The sequence below is a fragment of the Anser cygnoides genome, chromosome 1 (genome assembly GCF_040182565.1).
Source record: "Anser cygnoides isolate HZ-2024a breed goose chromosome 1, Taihu_goose_T2T_genome, whole genome shotgun sequence".
NCBI classification, from domain to species: Eukaryota; Metazoa; Chordata; class Aves; order Anseriformes; family Anatidae; genus Anser; species Anser cygnoides.
The window spans coordinates 91,043,544-91,070,624 of record NC_089873.1 but is presented as its reverse complement, the minus strand read 5'-3'; the positions used below and the strand labels follow the sequence as shown (position 1 = coordinate 91,070,624).

Below are 27,081 nucleotides of genomic sequence, written 5' to 3'. Positions count from 1 at the left end.
ACTCTTAAAGTGATTGTTTTTATTCTTCAGCAGCTCCTGTCTTTCAGCAGTTTGAGTTGAAAAATAACAATGGGAATTCTAAATGCTGAGAGTAGTATGAACCGCCTCTCTGACAAAGACGTACACTCAAAACCACGTTTGTTGTTGCCTGAATTTTAAGAGAGCTTTTGAAACAGTCTAGACCAAATTACAGTATCACGTGGCTGTCTTTTGTGACTAATTCTGACCACATCTTAATTTGTAAGAAGTAGCAGTGACTATAAAAACCATAATTTCTTTTCATGCCTCAGTTCTCATCTGATGAAACACTATGATTATATAGTTAATACTATAGTTTCTATACATTTGTTTTAAACAGAAAACATTTGACTTTACAGTCCATCTCCACCCATGCTTTGAAATCTAATTGAAGGAAATGTCCAAAAAAGACAGTCATATCTGTTTTTATATCTTTGAGGTAAATTGAAAATGTAAAAGAAGATAGCCAGATAAAATAATTATGACTTCATCCATTAGGGTCAGAGCAGTGTGAGAACATATTTTATCTGTTTAGGTAATTTGCGAACGCATAATGTTCATTTTAATAGGAGCGTGGATGACATGGAGATGACTGAGGAAACTGAGCTATGGTTCAAAAAATAAAATAAAGATTTTTCTGGTAATTCAGCTTGTGGACTGTACAGCCAGCCCTTTAAAATCCCATGGTAGGCAGCCTGTGTAGCAAAGCACGAGTTCTGGGCAGATTCAGCTGCCTGTCACTGCAGCAGTGCCTACACCATGCTTGCAACATCTGTCCTCTGCTGTGTGCAACCACTTGCTTTGTGGGACCCTCTGGCACAGAAACTGCAGGTGGGATGTGCAAACGAGCCATGCTATAAAGCTAGGGCTGCAGCCAGAGATCAGATATAAGGGGATATTTAAAATCAGGAAAACGGCTCAATGTTTTCTTTCAAATTGTTTTAATATAAAAATACAGAAAAAAAATATTTAAGGAAGAACACGGGCACATAATCATTTCATGAGCTCTGGTGAACAGTTGAATAACCAGCTTCAGACCTACGTGCACGTCCAAAAATTCTGTTTGCAGCAGGTTGATGGGCTATGGGGAGGTTATGTTCTGGCATTGTGGAGAGCCAAACTCGAGACTCCAGCAGAAATGAGCTGAAAGCGTTGAGTGGAGAAGGTTTCTCCACTGAGAGCTGTGCAGTTACCACCTGTGCATCGCAGGGGTCATTGTAGGTTTCATGGTCTTCTAGGTGGCAGTCGTTTGCAGTGAGTGGACTTTGTTGTTGTTTTGTATGCAGTTTCTTGCCTTTTTTTTTTTATTGCATCCAACTTTGTTACGACTTCACTCTGAGACAAGGAGTATTATGTTAAGGCGTGGCAGGGGGGAAAATTTGAGAAATGAGTTCTTCGTCCAGATCGTACGCTGCATCATGGTATATATACTGGTCTATATCAAGCTGGCCAGAGAAACTTTGGAAAAAAAAAGTAAGTACACCTAACACAAAGTCTATGCTTTTTATTTATTAAAAAAAAAAAAAAAAAAAAAAGAGGGGATAATTATTATTGCATTTTTGAGATTTCCATTGTTAGTTCTGCTATAACCCCTTAAAAATACTGTAATTATCCAGAAAAATTGTGCAGCCTCAGTTTCTTCTAGTATAGAAGCACCTAGTTTTCTATAGAGGAACCCTGCTTTACAACGGTAGTTACTGCTGATTCCTCTTGTTTTACTTGTTGAGCCCTGTACCCTGTCCATGCCTCTTCCTGTGATCACCTTTTCATGGACAGATTTGTCTCATTGAACTGACTGGCAGACATGTCCTAAAGCTTTGTAGTTTGAGAGATGCTCTCCGGTTTGTTTGAAGAGTTGACAGGTGAAATGGCTAGGAAGGCTGGCTTAAATATTTAAGTGAATATTTGAGTAGGCCTTCTTTGGAGCAGAAAGAGTCACTCTCTAGTTCATCAGGACGTAATCATATGCACTGTGCTCTTCAGAGTAGGTGGTATTTCGCTTATTCGTAGGCACGTTGACAATTGCATATTCTGTCTGATCATAGTCTGTCTGATTCTTGGTGTCAGTCGCAAAGGACTCATGTTTGACGTTGTGGGTGACAGTGGAATACCAAAGCCCGCTGGCATTCATAGAGTCTCTTCTGGCACAATGTTCCTAGTGGGGGGAGAGAGAGAGAAAAAGAGACGGATCAGCTCCAACACCGTTATACCCTCTTGCTGAAGAAGCTTGCAACGTGAACAGACCTGGCAGTCCACATAGCCTGTGTGCTCAGGCAGTGGTGTTAACCCACATAGTATTGTGAAGGGTTGGTAAATCCTGCTATTTCCCTGGTTCTGTAGGCTGTAGCTGCACGCCAGGAGCACCTGTGCTGTGTGGCTGGCGGGCCAAGGCCTGGCTCTTGTCCCGAGGCTGTTACTGCTGCCAGTAGGTTATGTGACAAAAAGTTCATCACCCCACACAGGTGGGGGGATCCCCAATCATCCCCGTCCCTGGCTGCTCCCAGGGCTGTCCCGGGAAAGCCACCAGCCCCGTGGGCCGGGGGTGGCACCCACACAGTGTCAAAGGGAGCGGCTCCAGCTCTCCTGGCTGGTCGGGTTGCAGGGGGGAGCTGCTGCCTGGGGGAATCGGTGTGTGAGGGGAAGAGCTTCTGGTGACCTGTGCTAGGCTTGTCATGGGGTGTTCACAGGAGGAACCAGAAGGGGAGAGCAGGGGGATTTGTGGAGGAAAAAGCGTGGTGGATATAGGTGGATAAGGGGATAAATGGGGCTGCTTACATGTAAACAGGTCAGTACCCTTGTCTGGCCATACCTGGCATTTGAATAACATGTTCTGCCCAGCCTTCTCCTTAAACTCAAGCTCTAACTCTTTTTCTTGGGTGAGGGGCTCACTATTCCGTGTACACACAATGTCACCTCCATTTAGCTGCTGGATTTGGCAGCTCCCTAGCACTTAAAGGAGATTTTTAACTCCTTTGGCCTGGATGGTATCTAGCTCCAGCATTTCTGTTTTTGACTCTTTATTTTAAATAGAAATCAAAGCATCTGTTTTACCTCCCCTTGAGCCACCATGCTCTGTCACCATGCGCAGAAGAAGAGGCAAGCTGTGCTTCAGAGCTGGCTGCATTTGAAGGCTATAGAAGTAGCGCTGTGGGCTGAGAGGGACATGCTCAGAGACAGTGAGCTTCCCCTTGGGAACTTGCCCTCTCCATCATCTCATGCTTGTAGACACCTTGCCATACGTACGCAGACTGACTTACTGAAACCTAACACACGTGAGGCCTTCATCCATCCCCTGCCAGCCTGCCCCGGAGGGATGGAGACCATGGCTCATACAGCCAGGCACCTGCCGAGCAGAAGGCAGCAACGTCAGTGTGGGCTGCCCAACCCCTGGTGGCCCTCATCTGACAAGCTCCTTGAAAACAGGAGGAGGAGAAGGAAGAACCATTCACTAACAAAGAAGAAGGTAAGATTGCATGAGTAAATGCCTTCCTAGCTCTGTTTAGACTTATCCCTCCTTTTGCCTCCTCGTTTTGTTCACTAATGTGCTTTGGGTGACTGTGCATCTAAACAGGGTGTAGGATGGCTCATGAAATCTAAAGGGATGATGTGAACTGATAAAGTATTTGGGGCCAGAAGTTAAAATGTTTCTTGCTCTGATGCTCTAGATTTGAATTGGTTAATAAAGACAGTGAGTAAATACTGCCTTTATAGTGGTACCTGCTATTGTCTGGAGTAATAACAGTACTTTTAAGTGGGGGTTGCTGAGTTCATGTTGACATTTGCAGCTACCTTTCATGTTCTCTAAGCAGAACAGAGGTCTCTGCTTCATGGGCTAATAAACCCAAGGGGTTATCTTTTGTTTTTCAAACCTAGAAGTGAGAAATTGTCATTAGGACATCATTTCTGTGGAATCTGTCTCAGATTTTCCCAGCTTGTATGAAGCATGTTGCCTATTTGGATTCAGCTTGGTGTGAAAGATTTCCTGACCTTCAGGAAACAGCATTTTAAAAATAATTTCTGAGTTTATTGTTGAGGCTTTATAGAATTTTTGAAATTCAGAAATTACAAAAGTTTTAAAGAGTGGAGGAATCATGAAAGACTTGCTTAAGAAAAGGCCCTATCTTCCCTATCTACCTGCAGAGGACAGGCTCTCCCTTTCCCTAGTCAGTATTACAAAGAACTGGGAGGGCAGCAGGCATTTCTCTTCACGTGCCTGCAAAATGAGAACAGGTAGACTCTTTATTTTCATGACTAACTGGTTCCAAACCCAGCAAGTGAAGGCTGGGGTGCCTCTTGTCCTTTCCAACGCACTGGGCTACCCAAGCCTTACTTGTGTCTACACTTTCCAGAGTGCTTCCAGCCTACGTGTTTTGACAGGCTGTTGTCACCCACCTCTTCTCAGTGGGGACCGAAGTACAGAGGTGGGGTGATTTGTCCCACGCGCTGATGGTGCAGGAGGAGCAAGCATGAAGACTCCTGGGATTTTGTTTGAGTCTTTCACTATCTGCACACTGAGTTTAAACAGGGAAGAAATTACTTTCGTATTGTTCTGAAGACCCTACCAAGACTGTCTCTAAACCTTGCTCTGTGGCTTTCACTTGGGGCCGGAGTCTCAAAACGAGACAGCTCCTTGGCTGGTTCCCCATTAGAGTTCCACCCCTCCTCATCTCTGCCCCCACAGCTCACCCCACGTTCGCACAAATGATGAGCTCATTTAATCACACTCTTTTCTGTCATCTTTCCCAACCACCTTCTTAAAATTTTCTGTTAAACACCCACGTATCTGCAGGGCAACAACTTTTGCTTTACTGTTGTCATTTTTTTTTTTTTTTAATGTATGAAAATAGGGTGGGCTGCTAAATGGCAGCGCTTTGCTCTGCAGTACACCGGGCTTTTGGTGATTGGTCATGATTGGTGGTTTAAGGCACAACATCAGTTACCCTCTGCCAAGATTGTTTTCTTAGCAGAGGTAGCAGACCACAGGTACACAGGTGCTGTGCTTGGAGCCTGGTGTGTGACCCCCAAAACATGAGTGCATGAGACAGTCAAGTGCCTCAGCTGACAGGAGGCTGCTCCTCTGCCTTTTGCCTCCAGAGAGCTGAATTTAGGCAGATGAGTAGGCCTGCACCAAGGGATGGTTGCCTCTCAAACTACCTCAGGGTGCCTTACCACAGCTCCTGAATCTGACCCCAGAATGGTGAAGCACGATGGACCGAGCCATGTGGCATCACGCCAGTCCTTCCTGTGTGCCCTCTCCTACAGTGCAGCCATTTGATCCCTTCTGGTTTATAAGAAACTGAAACTGAACGGTCAGCTTGACAGTGCGTGCTTTGAGGCTTTTTTCCTAGAGGCAGGGAGACATTGGCGAGAGGAACCTTATTCTGTTCCAGCAGTGATTTAGCCATTCATCACTATTTTTTTTACAGTGGAAAGATTAACTAAAGCCTTTTAACTTTCCAAGTATTAAATCTCCCTTAGTCTTTCAACCTAAGACTTCTTTTGTTACTAAATTGCGTTGGCAATAGTCCAGATAAACAGCTTTTTATTAAAAGATGTCATGCTGAAACTGAAACTATTATTTTTTTTTCTTTTGGAGAACATGCCAATTTTGGTTCAGCTGCAGGCAAGAGAGGTCGCTCTGGCTAGCAGGCAACCGAGGGGAGAAGGGAATGAGGGGGAGGAGAGAGGAATATCCCCATGGCCATGCATTGCCTGGTGGCTGGGGCCACTCACCAAGGGCAGGATGAGGAGGCACAAGCCCCTGAGCTGTGGGACTGGGGCCAGGCAGCATTATGCTCTCCAACGGGGACCCTAGATAGGGCTGCATCCTGCCCTTTCAGCATACATGCATCGGTTTACTTGGATCAGAGGCTTGAGCTGTTTTTCTGGCTCCCGGGGGAATGCCCCGATGGTGGCGTTACGTCTCTAACAAGGGAAGGTGGTGGGTACCTCGTTTTTCAGACAGGGGCTTGTCTCGGGCCCAGCCCCTGGGCACAGCAACGAAAGCATCCACTTTGAGTCATTACCTGGGCAGCGCTCGGCGGGCAGCTGTCGGTCTGAGCTGGGGAGAGAGGAAGCAAAAAGGTGACTGCGGGTCCTCGGCACGGCTGCAGGACGCCAGGCAAGGCGAGCAGTGAGGTGTGGGTGGGCAGTGTGCCCTGCGGGGGGGACGGAGCAGGTCTTTCTGCAGCGTGGGGCTTGCTCAGGCTTGGCTGCAGGCTGTGTGAAGTTGTGAGCTTGTGGGGCACAGGTTGTGGAAAGGGATTGACCTCCGAGGGCTAGAGACATCTGATGGCTGGTAAAGATTTATCTTTCCTCTGGTTTCACACATGCTTACGGTGCTGTACTGCTCATCGACCACAATGAAACCTAGGTGAATAACCTCGTTGGTTCAGCAGCCCGGGGTTTGTCGGGAAATTCGTCTCTGTCCCGTGGGCATCTAAGTGGCAAGGGGTTGTTTGCATCACCCTTTTTCACAGTTTTATTTTTAGGTGCTTATCAGGTTCTTGCAAGGAAATTGGCTGAGCTATTGTTTGCTCCTACAAAGTTTCAGAGCTGAGCTTTCAACTCTGCCTAAGGTAGCAGGACTTGAAGAGTTCTTGCTTTGCAACCTGGCTGGAGCGAAGGCATCAGCCTCTCAGTGTCACGTTAAACCTGCCAAGTACGGATCTGGCAGTGGTGCCAAATAGCACTGTACTACCACAAGATCATTAATGTGCATGATTAACGAGTGAGCAAGCACTCAGCTCCTGAAAGCAGTACTGCAAGTTAAACCATCGCTGCGTGGTCGCATTACCCCTGACAGAAAGGGTAACAGTCCAAACCAAAATCAAGATCCTGTGGTTCATGTGAATGCGTGTGATTCCAGCTACTACACCAGTCTTCCCTGTTCACATATATAATATGCTAAAGCTATTTTATTAGCAGAACACCTGATTTCCCCAGTCCCCAGCTCTCCTGTTTGTCTTTAATCTTTCAGCCATGAAATACCAAAGCGCAAGGAGGTGCGATTCTAGGCAGATGTTTAGATGTAAAGCCTGGAGAACTTATTGCCCAAACTGAAGTACATCTCTCTGCCCTGTGTTTTTTGGTGCAGTCCCAAGAGGGGCAGCACGGTCGTGTGGGAGCACCCCGTGGTTGGGGCTGCAGTGCTGCTGGGTGGCTGAGGGCACCCCACGCCCCCTCCCTCGCCCTGCCGCCTCCGGGGTGCTGGAGGAGCATCTTTACTTACTTTCCTTGTTGGAGTACCTCTTCCTCCTCCCAGGGATGCTCATCTTCCACCTGGAATGGGGACACAAGTGCAGTGGGTTAGGCCTGGTCCTGGTTGGACCTCGCTCTCCACTGCGAACCCCCAGGTGCCCTTTGTACGGCATTTTGGAGGCACAGGGACCTGCTGGGGGAGCAGGGGTGGCCCATGGGAGGAGAGGCACAAGTCACAGGCCTGTGGCTGGGCTGCAGCAGTGACAGTGATGCTGTCTGTGCTAAGCACTGCAAAGTTTGTGGTTTTGGGGAGCAATCAGCCTTTCTGGACTTGTCTGTATTAAACGGCTCCAGATAGATGGGAGAGCAAGAAACAGGGGGAAGAGAGATGAGAGAACTGGCCCCTTCCTCCCTCAGGTTATTCACATCAATCTGCCTGCTGGCGTGTCCCAGTACAAACCGAAAGGAACAAGAAGAAGGCGATTGTGCAACACAGGCTGCAGGCACAGGGGTGACAGCAAGGGCAGCACCAGGCCGGTCCCTGAGAGACCTGATCTGTGGCAGCTGAAGTAAGCTTTGCTGTTTCAATCAGAAGGTTGAACTTGTATAAGTTTAAGTACTAAAATCTGCCATGTTTCAAGTCCTTCAAATTATGCCTGTATTTCTCTGTTACCTTTTTTTTTTTTTTTGGTTGTAACAGCTGGGTTCATGGGAGCATGCACCATTGCTGATGTTTTGCAATCCTTTGCTTGTAAAATGTCTGTAAAGTAATTCACAAACATTTTACAATACGGCATCGATATCAAAGTGTTAAGTTTACATGCGTACTAAAAATGTACTAAGGGAATACGAAGCTGCCAAGTCACATTAAGACAGGAAATGCTCTCAAGCACCCAGTGTAGTCATTCATTTGAATTATAAGTCACTCTCTAGTTGAATATTTGCAGTGTATTTTTCTTTCCCAGGACTGGAAGTAAATAGGCAATGCCACCATTCTCTGCTGCTGTTGATACTTTCCTTCATAAACATGAGTCCTAGGTCTTACTTATTTCCTATGCTTCCTAAGCTCAGCAGCTAGCGTGACAATTTCTTCTTGCACATAAAAGTGGTGTTCTTATCAGGGCAGCAGGAAGTTTCACAAATATTAGTAAGCATAACCTCCCAACTTCCCGTTCAGGGGGAAAATTTAGTTCTCATAATGCAGCTGGGAATAAAGATAAAGCTGATCTTATTTCATTTCAGATGGCCTACCTGTTTGTCTTCAGATTTCATACAGCTTGCACTGAGCATGAACTTCTCTAGCTTAGTAGGAGACACCAGCATGAAGGCTTCATGCAGGTTGGTCCTAGAAGCCCTATGAGGCACATTTTTAAATAAAAGTGTGCATGTATGTGTTAGGTATGTTTACAGTACACACAATTCATAGCAGGAATATATTGTAACTCTGAGCTATCATGAATTTGATACAAGTATTTTTGTTTTCTCATCAATTTATTCATCTGTTTCTTGTTTATATTCAATTTGCTTCTGATTTTTCAGTTTCTTGCTCAGAAGGAGAAGTGATACTGGCCACCAGGCTTGGATAGATCTTCTCCTGGATGGTCAGAGGATAAATACCACGTTTCTGTAGAGAATTAGACCTGTGAACTGCTGCACAACCCTTACGTAAAAAGTTCTTATTTAGTCAATAATGTGAAATACTGTGGGAAAGTAAGTAACGTGGTTTAAGAATTTAAAATGTTTCTCATCATCCATGCTCATAATACAGACATGCTGCCTCCTTAGATGCAGGTGCTGAGTTAGAGAATGAGACCCTGACTTGTCTGTGGTTGGAAGGGCTTGGGGCATTGCTTTTTTTTTTTTTTTTTTTAATTTGTTTGGTTTTGTAAGCAATTATAAATACTGCTTTATCAATGAAAATGCTGGGAAATAGTTCTGGCCAGCGGTCTCAAAACAGAAGAAATGTGATTCAGTTATTAAAATAAAAACAGAATTCATTTTGGTTTTGTAGTTTTGCTTTGTGCTGTGCAGAGAAGCTGTCTGAGCTCTTGTACAGGCTCCAGGGTCTGTCACACAGGGGAAGTGGTCAAGACAAATATAGAAGTGCCACTAAAAAGTAAGCTCTCTGAAGAGATGGGATGAAGCAGCAGGCTTCGGTATACATATGGTGCTGATAAGGTTGCACACACATTTGAACGGGGTGATGCCAGCCTCTTGTGCTTTCAGGAATATGATGTTCCTTTGGTCCTATGATGTGGTGGGGCGTTACAGCATGAGCCTTCAGGAGAGAGGACTTCAGTGGGCAGCCACTGCAGCCCTTCTCTCCATCCAGCTTGCTCTCCCTCAACAGGAGGTTGTGGTCCAGAAATAGTTTTCCTCCTACCTGGTTCCTTAAGCCAAACACATCTGACATAAAACTGCCAGACCCCAAAAACTAAACACCATCTGCTGGTACCCCTCCGCTTTATTTTTTTTCCCAGACCTGGCTGAAGCTACTCAGCAGAGGTGCGGACAGCTGGGTGGCATGACTGCATGCTCCTGGCTCCTAAGGAATTTGGGTTCGTAACAATATAAGCTGTGAATGCGGAACTAAAGGCTAAGGGGAGGATTTTTGGAGGCCTAGCTCCTACCACAGGAGAGACCTCGGGGAGACCTTAGTGCTGTGCTGCAGGTTCAGCCCTTCAGCAGTGCCACATGCTGCCAGGGAGGCAGGATCGGGGTGGCGTGGATGGGCAGACTTCCAGGAGATGTGCACCAGCTCTGATGGGGTTGGGGACCGGGCGCAGCCAGGGCTGGACGTGCGCAGCGCAGCAGAGCTGTACCAGGATGCTGAGTCACTGCACGGGAAGGAGAGTTTTCTGACCAACACAAAAAAATAACCACCCCTCTGAACTTCTGTGATTTTTCAGAAAGAGACGGATTTATCAGCAACCAGGCGGCTGTGACTGAGGAGTGACCCGCTAGGAGAAGCTGAGGGCAAGCGGGTGCTGCTAACCAACCCCACCTGATGGCCCCTGTCCCAGGAGGGCAGCCCGTTAACACTTTGCCACCTACCTCTTCTGGCAGCAGTTTGCTGCAGAGGAGTTTCTGAAGGTGAGGTGCCACCTTTTGCTGAGGGGACTGTCCTCTTCTCCCCTTCGGTGGGGGAAATGGACTTCGGGGACCCACCACCACCTAGCAGGAAAGATCTGCCTTAGGAACACCTTGTTCAATGTGTCCTGGTTCCTGCTTCTGAAAAGGAGTCGGGAATGTTTTCAAAAGCAGCAGGAGTCCTATCCACCTAAGTGATACAGGCACTTAAAACATGGGGATTCAGCAAGTTTGGGAGCCAGGACCGCGGGGCTGAGACCCTGCAGGCACAGGTTAGGACCCACCAGCTTCACGTGAGCTTTGTCATTCTCAACTCAAACTGCTGCTGAGGGCAGAACTTCAAGGTTTGGGGACTTTGTTTCCCCTCGAAGCCAGTTAAAGGATTCATTCCTTGGCCTCTGGCCGCAGGGAAGTGAGGGATGCCCTCGCTTTGGAAATGAGCAGAAAGTTTAATTGTGGCAACCTGAGTGCCTCATCTGAGCCGCTTAAGAATCACAGAATGGCGTGGGTTGAGAAGGACCTTAAAGATCATCTAGTTTCAACCCCCTGAAGACTGAGTAAGCTGTCAGGGTACAGTCCTTAGAGGCTGCATGATTTTTTCTTTCATCTACTGAGACCACAGCGGGACCGAGAGGGGATTTTGCTCTCCATGAGCCTTCAAGGAAATCATCTGTCCACGCAGTGGTTTTTCGGTTGTGCTTCCTGGGAGACATGTTACCAGAGAGCCCTGGTGACTGTTCCTTGGAAGTGCAAAGGCACAGGCTGAGAACTGAGGGAGTTTTTAGCAGCAGCAAGTCTGACACACGAATACCCGGCAAGGCAATGGCGAGAGGGGCTGGACATCTGGGTTGAAGAGTCCTCCAAGCAGGGTTGCCTTTTCAGGCATCTTTGCCTATGCATGTGGGGATGGGCATTCTTGGAAATCCCACCTTGCTCTAAGACAGCACATGAGCCACCGCTTTCCCAGACCAAATCTGCTGCTTGTGTTAGCCTGACAAAGGCTATCAGCTGCTTCCTGGGGGGTTTGAGGCAGCTGGTTTTATGGGGGTGGGTCCTCCTCTGTCTTCACAGCTCATTAGGAGACAATCTAGTCATACCCACTGCTGCACATAAATACCGTGTATTTATGTACATTATAAAAATAATTTATTTATATGCAGTGTATGTAAAAGGCTGTCTTTACGAGATGCAGTGCAATGGATGAAACTAAGGAGAATTTCTAAATAGGATTTTCCAGCCAGGAAGGCCAGAGCAGTTGACAAGGACTGCTCCTTGTGCTCCCCGCCTGTAAAGTCCTTCCCTGCCTCATTGCACTCAGTGCTGAGACCTATGGAGGAGGTCAGCTCCGTAAAGAAGAGCCCAGGGCAATGCTCTTTGACATACTAAGAACTACGTCATTCATCTTAACTTGCTTGCTAAATTATTTTTGTTTAATCAAGAGACTCCTTGTGGTACTTTACCTGGTCCCTTAAGGTTGTTTCATCACAGGTATCTCCTACTTTCTCCCATTTTGAAATCACTCTCTTAGCCCTATTCTTTAGCAATTAAACACAAAATGGCATCGAACCTACCTTGTTTTTGGCTGGCAGTTTCCCATCCTCCCACTGGATCTCTGCACCCTTGGTAACCAGCTTTTGGTGTGGTTTCCCTGCTGTCTGAATTTTCTGTACTGGATATGTTACCAAAGGAGGCTCAATGGCTGTACAGGCTCCTTATCTCTCCCACCCAGATACTGTACACCAAAAAAAAAAGAAAAAAAAAAAAAAGCCTCCACCGCAGACAACCACTTGACACTTGACGCGTGGAGGTGGGGAAAGGAGAAGGGGAGGATGAATGATTGACGTGGTTTCCTGAGAAGCCAGGGCAAGCTAGAGCATGCTGCTGCTGGTGGCCCCCATGGGGAGGTTGATGGGCTGCAGTGTGGACTCCCTCTAGGATCCCTGGACTGAAACAGCAATGTGGGGATGTGGAGTGCTCTCAGGAAGAAATCAGAGTGCCTGGCCACTGAGAAAAGTCACAATGAAACAAAAGGTAAAAAACAAGCCTTTCGGACCCCCCCAAACCATAATATTTGCTGCTAGATTTTTCCAACATAAGCTAGCTTTTCTTTCTCCTCTCTCTCTCTTTTTTTTTTTTTAACATCCATTTTTCTTCCTCCAGAGCTATAAGGAGAAGAAAAATTACAGAACCAAAAATACAGTTTGGAGGGCTGATGGTTCAGTAATCTTGTAATTCGCAACACTTGACTGCCCCTCCCCCCCCCCCAAAAAAAAAAAAGAAAAAAAAAAGTATCTCTAAAAAGGCATCAGGTGTCTGCAGCAATGCTGCCCAAAGCATGGAGGTACATAGCGGTGGGTGGTTAACCAGACATTTTCATGTGTGCTGTCCTCTGGTAACGTGCCGTTTTGCAGAGAGGTATGCTCTGCCACGGGTCAGGTCTCAGCTAAGCAGCCCCTCTCTGGTGTTTCTGTGCTGCATGGTCCCACACTATGTCTCACATCTGCATTACTTATGGTGGTGGTAAGAAGCACCAGGCACATTCGATTGCCTTTGGCAGGCTGTTTCCCATTAGTAGCAGCAGGTGCTGCTGCTCGTACAGTTGTGCTACCTGTGGTGTACTGACCTCCAAAATCACTAAAATTCAGTGTTGGGTGAAGCTATCTCCCTCTGTTTTGCTCCATTTACAGGCAGCATCTTGAGAAGTGGCACTGAACCTGCTGACAAGGTAGGTGACCTGTTTTTTCCTGGTTTATAACTAAAACATCCATGTTTTGGTCTGATTGTGAGAGCTGAATCTACAATTATGTGTGAGTGGCTCCGGTCAGCAGCGTTTTCCAGAAGTTCAGACTTGTGATTTATCAATGCCATTAGTCACTGGGGATGTGTGGAAATGCTGTCACTTAGTGACTGTGCAATTAATTCCTGTATACCCTTTTTTGATTTACTTGGAACTGGAGAAACCATCCCAGTGCAGCAGGAAGGAAGGGAAGAACATGAATCAGTGTTTTTCAAGATGTGATTGCAGAACCATCTTCTGCCTGATCATTTCCAAATTCTCACTGCGTTTTGGAGAACAGTTTAAGCCCAGGCATTGGGTGCTGTTCTGAGAAATGAAGCTGCTGTGCAGCTGAAGCAGGAGAGCACGGGATTTTACTGGCAAACAGCTAAATTTGGGAAATGTCTGAATAAGTGCACTTAAAAATATAAACTGATATCGGTGGTGGGGTTAATGAGCGGGACCTGACGTTCCTGTTGCTGTGTGTTTAAAGTTGTGAGGCAGGTTCTATTCCTATGAATAGAAAGATGTGTAAACTGGGCTCCTACTTCTTTTATGCAAAGTGCAGTTCCTTTTGTGATCGCTAAGTGGTGAGCTTCAGCTGGGAAGGCACCAAAAGTGCCTGCAGGCTTCTGGAAGTCCTGTCCATGCTTTGTTTCAAAATCGTAATAGAGCTAACTTGAGTGTGCCACCAAAGCCTGGAGGGGATCTTCACAGCACTGCTCAGATCACTCTTGCCCTGACAGGAGGCTTTGGACATAGTTCCAGCAGATCCTCAGAGCTTTTCAGTTCTGAGGGTGAGGACCAGAAGTTAAATGTTTGCTTGTGAATCTGAGGTCTCCATTTCAAGGCTGGCCGTTTTCTCCTCTGCCTTACCTGGTAGAGCTCTTGATCATATAATAGCTGCAGAATGGTCTGGAAAAGCTCACTGGAAGTATTTTGTGTAGGTTTTGCATCCTTGCTTTTGGCCTGTTTCTCTATTTATTTATTTATTTATTTTCCAGGTAATTAATTACCACTTGAAAGCTGATAGTAGGAACTGTGCGTGAGCATGCCTGATGATTTTTTGTCACGTTATGGCTTGATCCCATTGGCTTCCCCCAAGCACTTACATGATCCAAGGCTAGCCCATGCAGCGATTCAAATAAATGAGAACATTTTTAATGCACTCTCAGTTGTTCGGTGTCATCATCATTTACAAAAACACGAGCTACCCAGCTAGAAAACAGAAGCAGGAGGCTCAGCGTGCCAGTAAAAGTTTGATTAGCAAATGAGGTCCCGCTGGCTGCTTGACCCACTGAAGGGTACGTGAGCAACCCAGGGACCGAGATTTGTGTTGGTTTCGGCAGCTGGCAGAAAAAGAGAAATGCAGAGGCAGAGATGATGAAGCAAAAAAAGGCACAAACACGGTGACTCAGGGGATCTGGGCCCGGCTGCCTCCGTGCTCCCTGCCTGGCAGAGGCGCTGGGCTGGTGGCAGCGGCATCTCCTGGCCCTCAGCAGCGCCTGCAGCCCCGATCCTCCTGCCCTGCGCTCAGCCCTGGCACCACCCAGCCCTCACCCAGGCGCTTTTATTTCAGATGTTTTACTGCAAACGCCTCACAAGAAAAGTGCTTCAGAAAAACCCGGCCTTGTAAAGCCCACCCACCCAGTGGCGCAACTGGGAAATGTTCAGTTTCTGTCTCTGATACTTGTCATTTTGTCCCCCCAAATTTTTGTTGTTCAGCTGGGGGCACGTGAGGTGGGAGTTTATGAGGCACCTCTTACCGTATGTGCATGTAGGGAATGTCCGTAAAGCAAGCGTGAGGCATATAAAAAAGAGGAAGCCGCATCGTGATGGATCAGTTGGTCGCTCGCTGGTCTCGGGGACACGCAGTTGAAACGATGGCCATCTGCCTGCTTCTCTGCAGCCTCTGGAGCCTTGCCTCAGGTAATCTCCTGGTCTCTATTTCCTTCTCCTTCGGCGCTGTGATGGGTTGGCATACCTCAGGGGACAAAGCATCTGCTCCATAATTTAATGTTGGTGAATTAGTAAGCTGCAGACAAATGTGTGGCTATATTTACATTCTCCACGTCGTAAACCATCGTGACTCACAGGACTGAAACTGGATTTCATCTCCCGATTTGGCTGAGATTTGTGCCAGAACATGGCACTGATTTTCTGTAGCTTTGATGGAGTTATTTGTAATGTTGGGCAGGCTGCTTCTAGGTTCAGACCACTGGAAGCGTGAGCATGTTACATTTGTTTTCATAATTAATAATCATGTAGAAAAGCCTGAGTTTGTTCCAAAATAGCTTCCATGGCAATAGCTTGAATTCTGCCTGTGGTGCTCCTGAGGTCTGAATAGCAAAATGCCTGGCTGGCTTCTGGGTGTCCTGCACAGCTCTGCCTGGGCAAGCCATGCCAGGCAGTTTAGACATGCCCTGGGTGGACAAGTGCACCTCTGGGCACTGCAGACAACCTCACTTCTCTTTAAAAGCAATGATTTGCTTTCTCACGAACTGAATGATATGTTTTCAGTGCTGTAACTGTCTCTGCTGCTATCTCCAATCACGTGCAGCACACACGGATGTATCCAGGTAAACTCTAAAAGCTGTTATCCTAAGAGCCAGAGCACTGTGGGGTTGAGCTATCAAACCTGGGAGCATCCGCTTCACTTGTCGGTCCCTTAATAGTTTTCCCACCTGTGTTGGTGAACTGGAAGAGGCGAGTGATTAGTTTTTCCTTCTCCCTGGAGATCTCTAACCACAGGCTGTAGGAAGTGGTGTGAGAGGTGTCACCTCCAGCCAGACTCCCAGGGCAACTCTGAATCATGTTCCTGGCTTTCTCTTGGCAGCGGGGTGAGGGCTGGGGCACGGGGCACCTGCTGGGGCGGTGAGAGGTGCTGAGCGCAGTCCTGCTTCTCCCCAGGCTCCGTGCAGGTGACGCACATGAAGGTGCAGTCAGTCCAGGCAGGTGGGAACGTTACTTTCTCGTGCCAGCTGGCCACAAACGAGGACGTGATACAAGTGACCTGGCAGAAGGAGATGGACGGGGACGAAGGCAACATAGCGACTTACAGTACCATCAATGGCCAAAAGATAGCAAAGGACTACGACAGCCACGTGAGCTTCGCAGACAGCGGGCTGCAGACTTCGGCCATCTCCCTTCACAAGGTCACCCTGCAAGATGAAGGGTGCTACAAGTGCATCTTCAACACCTTTCCCTCGGGGGCCATCACAGGCAGGACGTGCCTCAAGGTTTACGGTAAGGCACCATAATCGCGGGTGGGCTGTCGTCTCTTTGAGGACCAGGCTGTTCCCCCCGGGTAAAAGCCTTCCCTGGTCACTGTTGGTTGCTAAAACTATGATGGAAAAGTGGCTTGGTTTCCTCCCTGGCTCTGCATCCCTTGATGGTTTTACTTCTGATGGGAAGACGCCGTCGAACACTTCTTCTATTTTCTTCCCCTTTAAGCCAACAAAGCAGCTGGTGTGTGCCCTACGGCTTCCTCAGAGTTCCACGGGCTCAGTGCCAGGCTGGCAGCTGGCCCCACCACAGCCACCAGCTCCAGGTGACCACCAGCCCCCGGCCCCACTGCTCTGTCAGGGCTGCTCGGGGGCTCTTCCCCCTCTGTTTCTTGTGCAGATCGGCATCAGCTAGCTGCAAGGAGAGAGTTAAATCTCATGCCAGGAGTCCTGGGAAAAAAGACAGGCGACCCTGGCTTATAGGGAAATAATGACTTAAGCAAAAGGGGAAAGAGAGGAGGAAACGGGGGAAAACCAGGCCTGACGTAGAAGTCCTTTTTCCTCTCTCCTGGGAAAGATACTAGAGCTGAAAGGAGAAATTAATGTGAGGAATCCTCTTGATGTTTTAGATATGAGGGGGAAGGTGCAGTCGCCCGACTGTGAGTCATTTGGACAGTAAATGCTGAGTTAGGCATTACAGGAAAATATACAAGTGACTAGCAGAGAAATCCCTTTCTGTTTACCATGTGAATCTAAACACGGGGTTAGATTGGCTTCGGTTTATCTTCTCTGGTTTTGATCCAAGCGTGGGAAATTTTCCCCAAATCACCAGCCCTGTGGCTGTGATTCACCCCTTCAGAGAGCTCTGAGTATGTAAGCAAAAGCTCTCATTAAAGATAATTTAGACCATGCTGTTTAAAAGCTGCAGGTATATTCCCCTGTTCCCCAGCTGATAGCAAGGGGATTAACTTCCCTGAGCACGCAGGCTGGGAGGGAGAAGCTGGCAGGGATGTGCTGGGGCGCAGGGATGCTGGGCAAGGTGAGCAAGCCAGCTGACAATGCCGTCAGCCACAGATGAGCCACTGGCGTGCGTCTGCCATCCATCGGGGATGGCCAGGGAGTTTACAGGCTGGTTATTGCCTGATTACAACAGCCTTCACCAGAGGGTTCTTCCAGGACCCGCGTGGCGTAGCGCAGGGAAGTGAAACCACAGGCAGAACCAGAAACGGTGCTGGGAAAAGCAACACAGGTACAGGCAGCAGGAATCCCAGACCTGCCTGGGTGAAAGTGGCAAGGTGAAGAACCAGCAGCAGTTTTCTATCCCGTACCAAAAGCCATTTTGGCACAGAATATTTTCAAGTGTGCTTGGTGGGTTTCTTTTGAACTGCTGGCTTCTCTTCCCTCCGTGTTTTGCGTTAGAAACACTTTGCTGATCTTTGTTGCCATAAAGGATCTAAACCCAGAAAGGGACTAGAGTTACCAGGTATGGAGAGAGGTGATGTGTCACTTGAGGCTGGGCAAGGCTGGCTGGGTCAGACACCTTCTGCCTGCCAGTAGATAGCCCCATCCACCCGGAGGGCTCCAGCACAGTGGAGAGGTGCCATCGCCATTTCTTAGACAGGGAAACTGAGGCGCAGAGTTGCTGATGAGCACCAATAAAGTCTTAATGTACTCACGAGGCATACTCTAATTCCTAAAAACGTCCATCATGTTGTACCTGAACACAACATGTCCTGTGGGTAGTTTTTCACTGGAAACAAATATTTTGTTGAAAGAGAAAAGCAGAAGTTAATTTAAGCATGTTCATCAAACCTCAACAGTGTGCACACGCTAACAAACAGCATAGCAGGACTTTACTGCAAAAGCAGGTCATGATAGGCTTTGGTTGTGCATCTGTTACAGACACCATAAGGGGAAGAGCAACCGTGCAAGATTTTCCCATGTAATAAACATTCCCTAGGGTCCAACGTGGGAAAGGCAGAGGACTGCCTAGTGAGAAGAATGGATTTGGGATACATGTGTGCCTGCCAAGATATGATGCTGAGCAATTTTTCTCACCCTCTCTGTGTGCCTTTATAAGCCAAGGTTCACCTTAATCTTTTGGACTCAGTTAAGATTTAATGTTGCCAGATGGCAGCAATGGTGCCAGTCTGCCTTCCCTGATTTTTAACACCCGTGCTCCAGTAAAACCCTCTCAAGGGAAATATCTGTGACAATTTTCCTTTACTACTTTTGGATGTCGCAACCTAATATTTAAAGTTAACTCTGTGGGTGGATATGTTATTTTTATGGATCCCGTGAGTGAAAGAAGAAGTTCAGAGATCATTTATTAATCAAAACATAAACTGTTTGTGACTATTTGTGTCGTTTCAAACACAGGAGATTTTGAGAAGTTCCAGCTGAAATCCCCCTAAAATGCTCTGCTTGTTTGCTCAGAGCACTGCAAGTGGGGTTTCATCAGTTCAGTAGTAGGGTTTGAGTTTCTGTCTGTGGGTGATACAAAAAAAAAAAAAAAGAGAAATATCCACCTCATTATTCTAAGCAGTCACAGACATAGTAAATAATGAGGCATAGCCACAAAAAAGCAAAGCTGACGGTATAAAATGTCTTGCTGGCAGTTATGACTTGGACGATCCAGACAGCCTCATGAGGTGCATATGAGATTTTACCAGGGGGCTGTGGGTGCCATTATGTAGCTACCATGTGCCTTTCCCTCTTTAACAGGATCATTTGATCTAATTCATATGCAAACCTTCATTTAGTGCTGAAATGGGGGAAAAAAAAAAAAAACACTTTTCATTGTAAGAGTAAACATAATCTTTTGTTTAAAGTCAGAATTGCTGAATAATAGTGATATGTTTTCTAGTGTTGTGACAAAAGTCAATTTCAGCATAAATATTTTGCTGACTTATTTTTGCTATGTAAATAATATATGCATACGGTACTACTAAATATACTAATAGACAATTGTTAAATCACAGGGCATCCATATTAACTCAAACTTGAATGAAACTAAAGATACCACTACACTTAAATGATTTTAAAAAGTAGTGTTGTCAGAAACAGGCAGGCAGAAGTAGAATATGATTTGGACCTCTATGCCATCAGCTTGTGCACTGAAGTAGAGGGCAGGCTGGTGAACTGCCACCTGGAACCCTTGTATTTGGGAGACGGCATTCCCAAATTGAGTTATGTGCCTTTATGAGTCTTGGCGTGAGCAGCCTGAGCTAACTAGACTGGCTTTGAGCAGGAGCTTGGACTAGGTGGCCTCCAGATGTCCTTTCCAACCTCAGTTATTCTATGACTTTATGGCTAAGGAATAAACAGTTGATTTTGCTTAAAGTTCAACACACAAATTTTACTTTGATATTTCAAATAAATAAAAAAAAGTAAGGTATGGGCACCTTTTCCGTTGTCCTGTTGCCTACTAAGGAGTTTGTACTGTCAGACTCCCAAAGATTTCACTCCAACACCAAACACCTTGTTTTCACTACTTTCCACGGTGGAAGAGCTCAGCATCCCTGCATTTCTTTCTGCTTTCTTGGGAACAGATTGCCCTGATCTGGGGACAGATGTGTCCTCAGGTGTTCAGAACTTCCCTGGCGTTCTACCCAGGCTGAAGACAGCTGTCTGTGCTCTTCCCCCTTCTTTATTCCCTGCAAAAACAGTTCACACAAATAGGAACCCACAAGCTGGCTTCAAGCAAGTAAGTAGGTATGAATGTTGCCCATGGTACATCCCATCTGCTGACTAAATATGACAGCATCTGCAAATCTTCTAGGTGAGAAGGAGCTTGGAAAAGTTATCTTTAACAAAAGTTTTGAGGGATACCATGACAACCCAGACGGAAGAAAAGATGTATAAGTGTAAAACCTCCACAGCTGAAATCCTGCGGTGTCACCACACACAAATTCACTGTTACTGTCTTGCATTAGAAGATGCATTTAGTCCTTTGGTGCTCAAGCCTGCACATCTTAAAGAGCAGTAAATCTAATCTTGCAGATGAGTTCAAGGGATAGGAACAAGCACCTTGACTCACTGAAGCTGTTCAAACCTTTCAAAGAGAGGAGGATGTGTGGTTTCACTACCTGTTGTTTTCATCACTGCTCCTTGGCTGGGATGCTGCTGTGTTGCTCTTAATAGGGGATTTGAAACTTGTATGGTTCTACCCTCTAGCCCTCTGTTTTTGCCAAGTTCTTCATTTTCAGGATTGTTTTCTGATCACTGTCATGTTCATTTGTCTCTGCCAGGGCTTTGGTGAGTGGGACAAAAGGTCAAGTATCAAGGTTGCCCTCCAAGACAACGCTCTCAGATATAGGGTCTGATTTTTGGGTGGTGTGTGTGGAGCCAGGAGTTGGGCTCGGTGATCTTTGTGGCTTCTTTGCAGCTCAGGATTTTCAGTGATTCTAAAATAACAGTAAATACAAGTGCTCTTGGCTTAAATGTAAGCAGAAATTAACAGATTTTGCTGCTTTGTGTTTTACAGCCATTTCAGATCCCAAAGTGGAAGCCAAGTTTATACCCAGTCCAGACATATCTGAAGACTCCGAGAAAGTGGTGGGGATGAGCTGCTCAGCAACAGGGAAGCCAGCTCCAAAAATCTCCTGGAGCCTTCCCAGCATCCTGCTGCAGAAACCAAGGGAATACCATGTCAGGCTCGGCAACCAGACCGTCACTGTCATCAGCAACTTCACCCACACCCTCTCCAAAATCCTCCAGGAGTACCCCATCGCCTGCGTGATCCAGCACCCATCTCTGAACGTGACCCTGGCCCTGCCCATGGACAGCCTGGCACAGGGTCAGTACACAGCCCTGCTCCTGCTCTGGAGCAGGAAACACGGAAACATCTCCTGGGGTAGATCAGAAGCTCCTCCAAGGGCTGGGGTCAGGTGGGGAAGGCCCCTGAAGAGCAGCTGGGAATGGGGGGGGGACAGGCAGATGATGCAGCACTTGGTGCCCATTAGGGGTACTGTGGTGTGTGCCAAACACAGGTGGTACTGCTTGTATGTGTCCTTGCACGTGCTCATGGTGCCTCATCAGTTCCTTCTGAGCCTGGGGATCAGCTAAGGGATGTCCAAAATGAGTTAGTTTGGTTTGGTTTTCTTCATGGACGAGCCTGCCTGAGCATCCGCTGCTTTCTCCACAGGTCAGGACAGTGCCATGGCACTGTCTGTGGCCACCGTCGTGGGGGTGATGGTCCCTCTGATTTCCCTCCTTCTCCTCGCCTACTTCCTTCGCTGCTGCCTGAGGCACCTACGTGACCCAGAGAGAAACCTGGCCCGGCCTGGCTGGGTAGGTCTTTGTTCTTTTGCCAAGGAACAGCAAAGTTCAGACGGCAACCATACCCTTACACCGCTCTTCTGCATCTCTTAAAACGACCCATCTGTTATGTATGGCACGGCCAAGCCATGCCTTCAAGGAAGCGTCTTGAACAGAACAGGGGCTCTTGAGGAAGAGCGTGCCACTGTGTGGTGCTCAGGATGGGAAACATGGCCACGCATGAGCCCGTGGGGTGCTGTGAAGGATGCAAGTTCAAGGCAGGAGTGAACCCAGCGGGACGCTGCAGCTTGACCAAGTCCCAGTCCTGTTTTGTGCTGAAGGCATCTCAGCCTCCTTGCAGGATGCACATGAGGTGTGCACCCTTGCTTTTAATGCATGTTTTGGGGAGAGAAAAAAAAAAGAAAAAAGGCAGTGACAAGAACTACAGTGCATTTCTTCCACACATGCTATCCCTAAATCCAAGCTGAAGTCTGCTGAGGGGATTGTGAGAAGCAAAACTTAACCTACCGTGCTCTAGCACCGACAGGTGCAAAACCCCATTTGCTAATGCAGGCAGACCAAATCTGCTTCCCTGAACTTAAGACATCCATTTATTTTTCAAAAAGTAAAATAAAAAAATCTTTTCTGCTAGGTCCTTCCTGTATGTGTCAAGGACAAGGCATGTGGACAATCCGTGCTTGTTGGCAAGTAGGGTGCTGCCGCGCCGCCCAACAGCTGAAATCCTGCACACCCAACACATGGACACCTTGGACTGTCAAGTTAACCTGCTGTGAGATCACAACAAAGGAAGTACAGAAAAAAAAAAGAAAAAAAAAAGACTTTTTATAATATATATTTATTTATTTTGTTATACAACCATATTCCGTTTTTTAGAAAAAAAAAGCTGTGAAGTATTTATTTGAGAAGCTAAGACTCTTGGCTATGTGGAACTGCATAATGAAACCTTGTGGTTTGCATTTTCTATGCTGCGTTTACTCCTTTCTCATACGTTAATACCAGAGGTTCAAAGCTGGGTGGGGGCTGCCTGAGGCGGCGTGGTGTTTTGTGGGGCCACTGACTTAGGGGGTGCTGCCTGTGGGTGGAGGGAGGCAGCAGGCACGTGGGGCGAGGCTGCTGCTGTTGTGATTTCTTGGGATCTGAACCCTCTCCCAAAGGGCTCAGGAGAGCACATCTGCAGCCGGTCCAAATTTGTAACCCTAGTGCCAGGAGCTGTAAGTTCTGAGCCATCAGGCACCAGGAAATTGCCAGCTCTCACCTCCACCAGCCTTTCCTAGAAAGGGATGTAAAAGCAAAGGGCTTCATGTCTTCCCTTCCTTCATCTCTCCTCCTCATGGCCAACAAGCCCAGTCATCTGAAATGAAAGAGAGTGGGTGAGCTGAGAATGAATAAACCCAATTCTTGTCATAGAAAAAAAGCTTTTTTAAACCTCGTAATGCTTAGTAATAGCTGATCTGGTGAGTGCGGGGAAAGGGGAACTGCTGCAGCCCAGAAGCCCTCACAATTGGGGAATTTTTCTCCTTTATTGTCAAAGGAAGAAACCTCTTTTTCTTTTTTTTTTTCCCCAGACTTCCCCAGAACTGCAATTTAGGTTTCCTCTTTGCCTGCATGGGAAAGGGCCATGGAGGGAGGCAGACCTTCCCCAGGGGTATTTTGTGCCCTGTGGAATGCAGGCAAAGTGACCACTGATCCAGGCAGTGGTACACCAGACTTTGCTCAGCGGGGTTCACACTTGCTCTTCAGTTTTTTTGGTTTGAGGTTTTGTTTGTTTGTTTTGTTTGTTTTTGGAGAGTTTTTAAAAATGTTTGCTTCTAATGTTTAGATTAATGCTTTTTTGTTGTTGTTGTTGGTTGTTTTTTTTTTTAAAGATAAATGAGTCTGTTTCTGCTATAGACTTGACATGGGAATGAAAAGGATTTTCAGAGGCACAAAGCCTCTGAAAGCCAAAAGGCACAAAGCTGGCAAGAAACCCTTATTAAGCATAGGAAGATTGTAGAGATGATGTGTTTTTATTTTTTTACAAGTTGTTCATCTGGAGTGGAAGCTGGGTTTGGAGTCAATAAAATACCTACTTACGTGTGTTTTTGTAACTCCTTTTACTTTTTAGTTGAATGTTGAATTGTGAAAGGCTTTGATAGGTTTCTGCTTACCAGCAAAACAGAACTAGAGAGCAAATGAAAGGGGGGATGTGGCAGCATGCAAGCAAAATGTTGTACAGTAAGGAGCATATTATTGATCTATTTGTCTTTCTCAGTATAGTATGAGAACAGCAAACGACATCCAAAAGCAGAACATGTAAAACTGATATGTGTATTTGTCTTCATAATGCACAAAACCAACCAGTGAAATACAGTGCCATAAAATGCTACATGCTACTGTTGTTGAGTTTGGCTTCACGTAGCAAAGGTCTGTTAGCTGGGGGAGAAGAGTACAAAACAGGTACAGACCACGTTTCAAAGAACAAACAAGCATGTGACCAAGGGGATCAGAAGCTTTTACTGTGGGCGAATAACAACCTAACTGTTGTTCTGAGGTTTCTTTATTATTATCTTGTGCTTGTCTGTCAGCTTATCTCTGTTAACAGTTTGACAGTAACTCTTTAGGGATTATATTTCACATGGGCTTACTCATATGTTTAGCATTTAACAAATAGTATCAAAGGTTATAAAACATTGCCAGTTTTGAATAGGTCTGGAAAAACAAAACGAAACAACAAAAAAGAAGAACTTGAAGCACAATGGACGGCTGTATTCTCCTGCTGTCAATCCAAGTGGTGCAAAGGAGGTTAACTTTGTAAGTAAGTGGAAGAGGAGCGTATCTTCAAAGTTTACACTACAGGAATGTTCTGAGCTAGTGTTGCCATCACCAAAAAAAAACCACCAAAAGCCTAGGTAATAGTAGGCAATGGAGGCAATGTGCTACAACCCGAGGCTCCCAGCAGCCTTGTGTGAAGCCTGGGTACAGAGGAAATGACTGAGTGGGGAAAGAAAGCTAAGGACAACTCTAACAGTGCTGGCAGTGTAGGCTGGTAACTGAGCCTGAAGTGGGTGCTCCCTGTTGCACTTTGTCTTGCATTTCTCCCCCTGCTAAGTGTTTTTTGTTTGTTTGTTTTCTTTTTCTTGCTTGCTTTATCAAGCCATGGGAATGGGGTTGACTTTTTTCTCCAGGACTATGCTTTTCCAGGAGGTGTGTGATGGGTTGTCTTTATTCACCTGGAAATCTAAGTCAGGTCTAACTGAGGAAAAGGAAAACTCTGTGGCATAGTGGCAGTTCATTGGAATGCAAAAAATTGGGAATAAAAAAAAAAAAAAGAATAAAGAAAAATAGTTTAAAAGTTGAGCAACAGCTACAAGAGCCCTGACAAGAGGTTGATGATCTTGTATGTGGCCAGACCTCTGGCCAGGGATATGCTCAAGGCTGTTCATGGTGTGTGCTGGCACCTTTGCAGCGAGGTGGCTGAGGCCACGTCTCCTGAGGAGGAGGTTTCATGTAGTCTGCACCTCTTGGCTTTGATTCTTTGATCTTGTCAGTAGCCGTCTGGTTATAGGATAATATTGAGAAAGTGTCCTTTTAAACTCAGTCAGGGTTCTCTTTTGTTTTCGGGATTTTCTTACACCTGGCTAGAGCAATAGGAGCAAGAGCTGTGAGAGGAAACAGCCCTGCCCCTGTGTTAAGGGTGAACACAGGAGACAACTTTCTTGAATTGTATCATCTTTCATTTTAAAAAGCTCTAAATCAAGGCAAATGGACCATATAGTGCAAAGCATTAGGAGAAAGAGCATGGAATATTCCACTCTGCATATCTCCATAGTATAATATTTGTTTATATTTAGATACGGTAAATGAATCAGAGGCCAGACAGTGTTTTTTGAATTTATCCATATCAGAATACATTGAAGCATTATTCTAAGGCTGTGCAACATGTCTAGACTCGTGTTTTGGCATGCCAGGCTGCTTCAGGGACTCCCCGTGCTGTTACTTCTCTCTCTCTGGGTGCCAGGTTCCTGGTTCACCAGAGCAGTAACATGTGAAGGATTTGCCCCAGCAGCTCTGGCTGAGGATGTGGCTTCCTGTCGCTGAAGTGCTGCCCTTAGACATTTGGCAAGACACAGCTGAAATCGGAAGAATATACTTTTTTCAAAAACCACTACTGGCAGATGCACGGGACTAAATCCATGCAGTGAAAAGGAACTTTGTTATGGCAACAGAAGATTGAAAGCATCATTCATCATTTCTCTATTGCATGGTGCTGAGGAGTGATTCATCTACTAAATGCCATATCAGTGAGTTCTGTGATGAACTCATACTTGGGAGAAAATATAACCTATTGTTGTTTGCTCAGTTTTCGGCACTGACCATTGCAAATTAGCTGAAATTAGAGAGTTGCAGTAATTGAGTACGTTTTCTCTTTCATAATGAGACTATCAAACCAGACAGATAAGTCAGGCATATTTTTGTTTCCACTCTTAGTATACCAGAAATCACGCATACTTTGGAAGCCATACAAAATGTTTTCTCATGTCTTCACAGCTTTCTTCTTTGCTTATATAAAGCTGTGTGTGAAAGAAGCACTGAACTCTTGTCCAAGCTGTTTGCAGACAGATGCTGTTGTAATCTGCTCAGTTTTGAGGGAGGAAACACCTGAAATTTCTGTGAAGCTTGAGGGAAACCTCAGTCTAAGACCTGTACGAAATATAAACATCCTTTCTTGTGAGATAGCCTTCTCCTTTTTACACAGAAACCCCCCAGAAGAGTTGTATAGAGTGCAGAGGCTTTCCTTCTGTAGATACAACCAGAAACATCACACAGTACTTAATCTCACCACTGGATTACCACATAGCTAAGAGCTGTGCTGTGTGGTTTCGCAGTGTAACCCCTGGGCACCAGACCCCGCAGTGCAGGATCCCTGTCACACTGCTGGCCTTTGGTTTCTGGAGCTGCTTTAGATACAGACACGCTTGGGGGGGGGGGGGCCTTCAGACATACCTGCCCTCTGCAGACTCCTTTCATGATCCAGCTTGTGGTCTTGGCTTGTTGCAGGCTGGAGTGAAGCAATGGGGCCTGTGGGTGCCTCCGTGCTCCTCTCAGTGGAGGAGCATCTCTTGTGCTTGCTGGTGAGTCCCTGGCACAGGGTGAGCGGGAGCAGGGTGATGTGCCCTGGTTTGCCTGGGATTGGCACCCAGAGCTACTCTTCCCGCTGGCCATCAGCCACCTGCACGTATTGGGAACAGCTTGCAGTTACACCTGGCAAGCTGCAAGTCCTATGGTGGCACCCATAACTGAGCTCACCAGGGTGGCTCTAACAGGTCTGTGAGGAAGACTGCTCTCTTTTTTTTTAGGGGGTGTTGATTATTTCCATATGCCTGATAACCCTTGCAGTCTGGGGAACGAAGCTGGGCAGCTGTGTCACGATGCCAAGGCGTTGTGAACATTGCTCACAGGCATTAATGATTGACCAGCAACAGTAGGAGGAAATGAGGGAACATGTTTGCTGCA

General features: G+C 46.5%; 1 protein-coding gene across 6 annotated transcripts; it reads left to right on the top strand.

Moving 5' to 3' along the window:
- The first annotated feature begins 12,155 nt into the window (after positions 1–12,155).
- On the top strand, positions 12,156–22,454 carry LOC106039358 (OX-2 membrane glycoprotein-like). Of its 6 annotated transcripts, XM_067002333.1 has the most exons (7): positions 12,168–12,339; positions 12,996–13,033; positions 14,866–15,013; positions 15,995–16,330; positions 20,795–21,106; positions 21,455–21,600; positions 22,220–22,445. In XM_067002333.1, exons 3-7 carry the CDS (start codon positions 14,920–14,922, stop codon positions 22,277–22,279), a joined length of 948 nt encoding a protein of 315 aa, XP_066858434.1. In that variant the 5' UTR covers positions 12,168–12,339; positions 12,996–13,033; positions 14,866–14,919; the 3' UTR covers positions 22,280–22,445. The 6 variants fall into 6 exon arrangements, with proteins under 6 accessions (XP_066858439.1, XP_066858406.1, XP_066858434.1 ...); XM_067002338.1 differs by lacking the exons at positions 21,455–21,600; positions 22,220–22,445 and adding an exon at positions 15,605–15,663 and having other exon boundaries at positions 12,156–12,339; positions 20,795–21,398; XM_067002325.1 differs by having other exon boundaries at positions 12,169–12,339; positions 21,455–22,454.
- The last annotated feature ends 4,627 nt before the right edge of the window (positions 22,455–27,081 follow it).

What these genes read in the sequence shown, in the direction of transcription:
- LOC106039358 (XM_067002305.1), top strand. Translation starts at nt 14,920, where the DNA reads ATGGATCAGTTGGTCGCTCGCTGGTCTCGGGGACACGCAGTTGAAACG. An exon ending in CCTCTGGAGCCTTGCCTCAG is followed by an intron (nt 15,014 to 15,994) that starts GTAATCTCCTGG and finishes GCTTCTCCCCAG; the next exon opens with GCTCCGTGCAGGTGACGCAC. An exon ending in GACGTGCCTCAAGGTTTACG is followed by an intron (nt 16,331 to 20,794) that starts GTAAGGCACCAT and finishes TGTGTTTTACAG; the next exon opens with CCATTTCAGATCCCAAAGTG.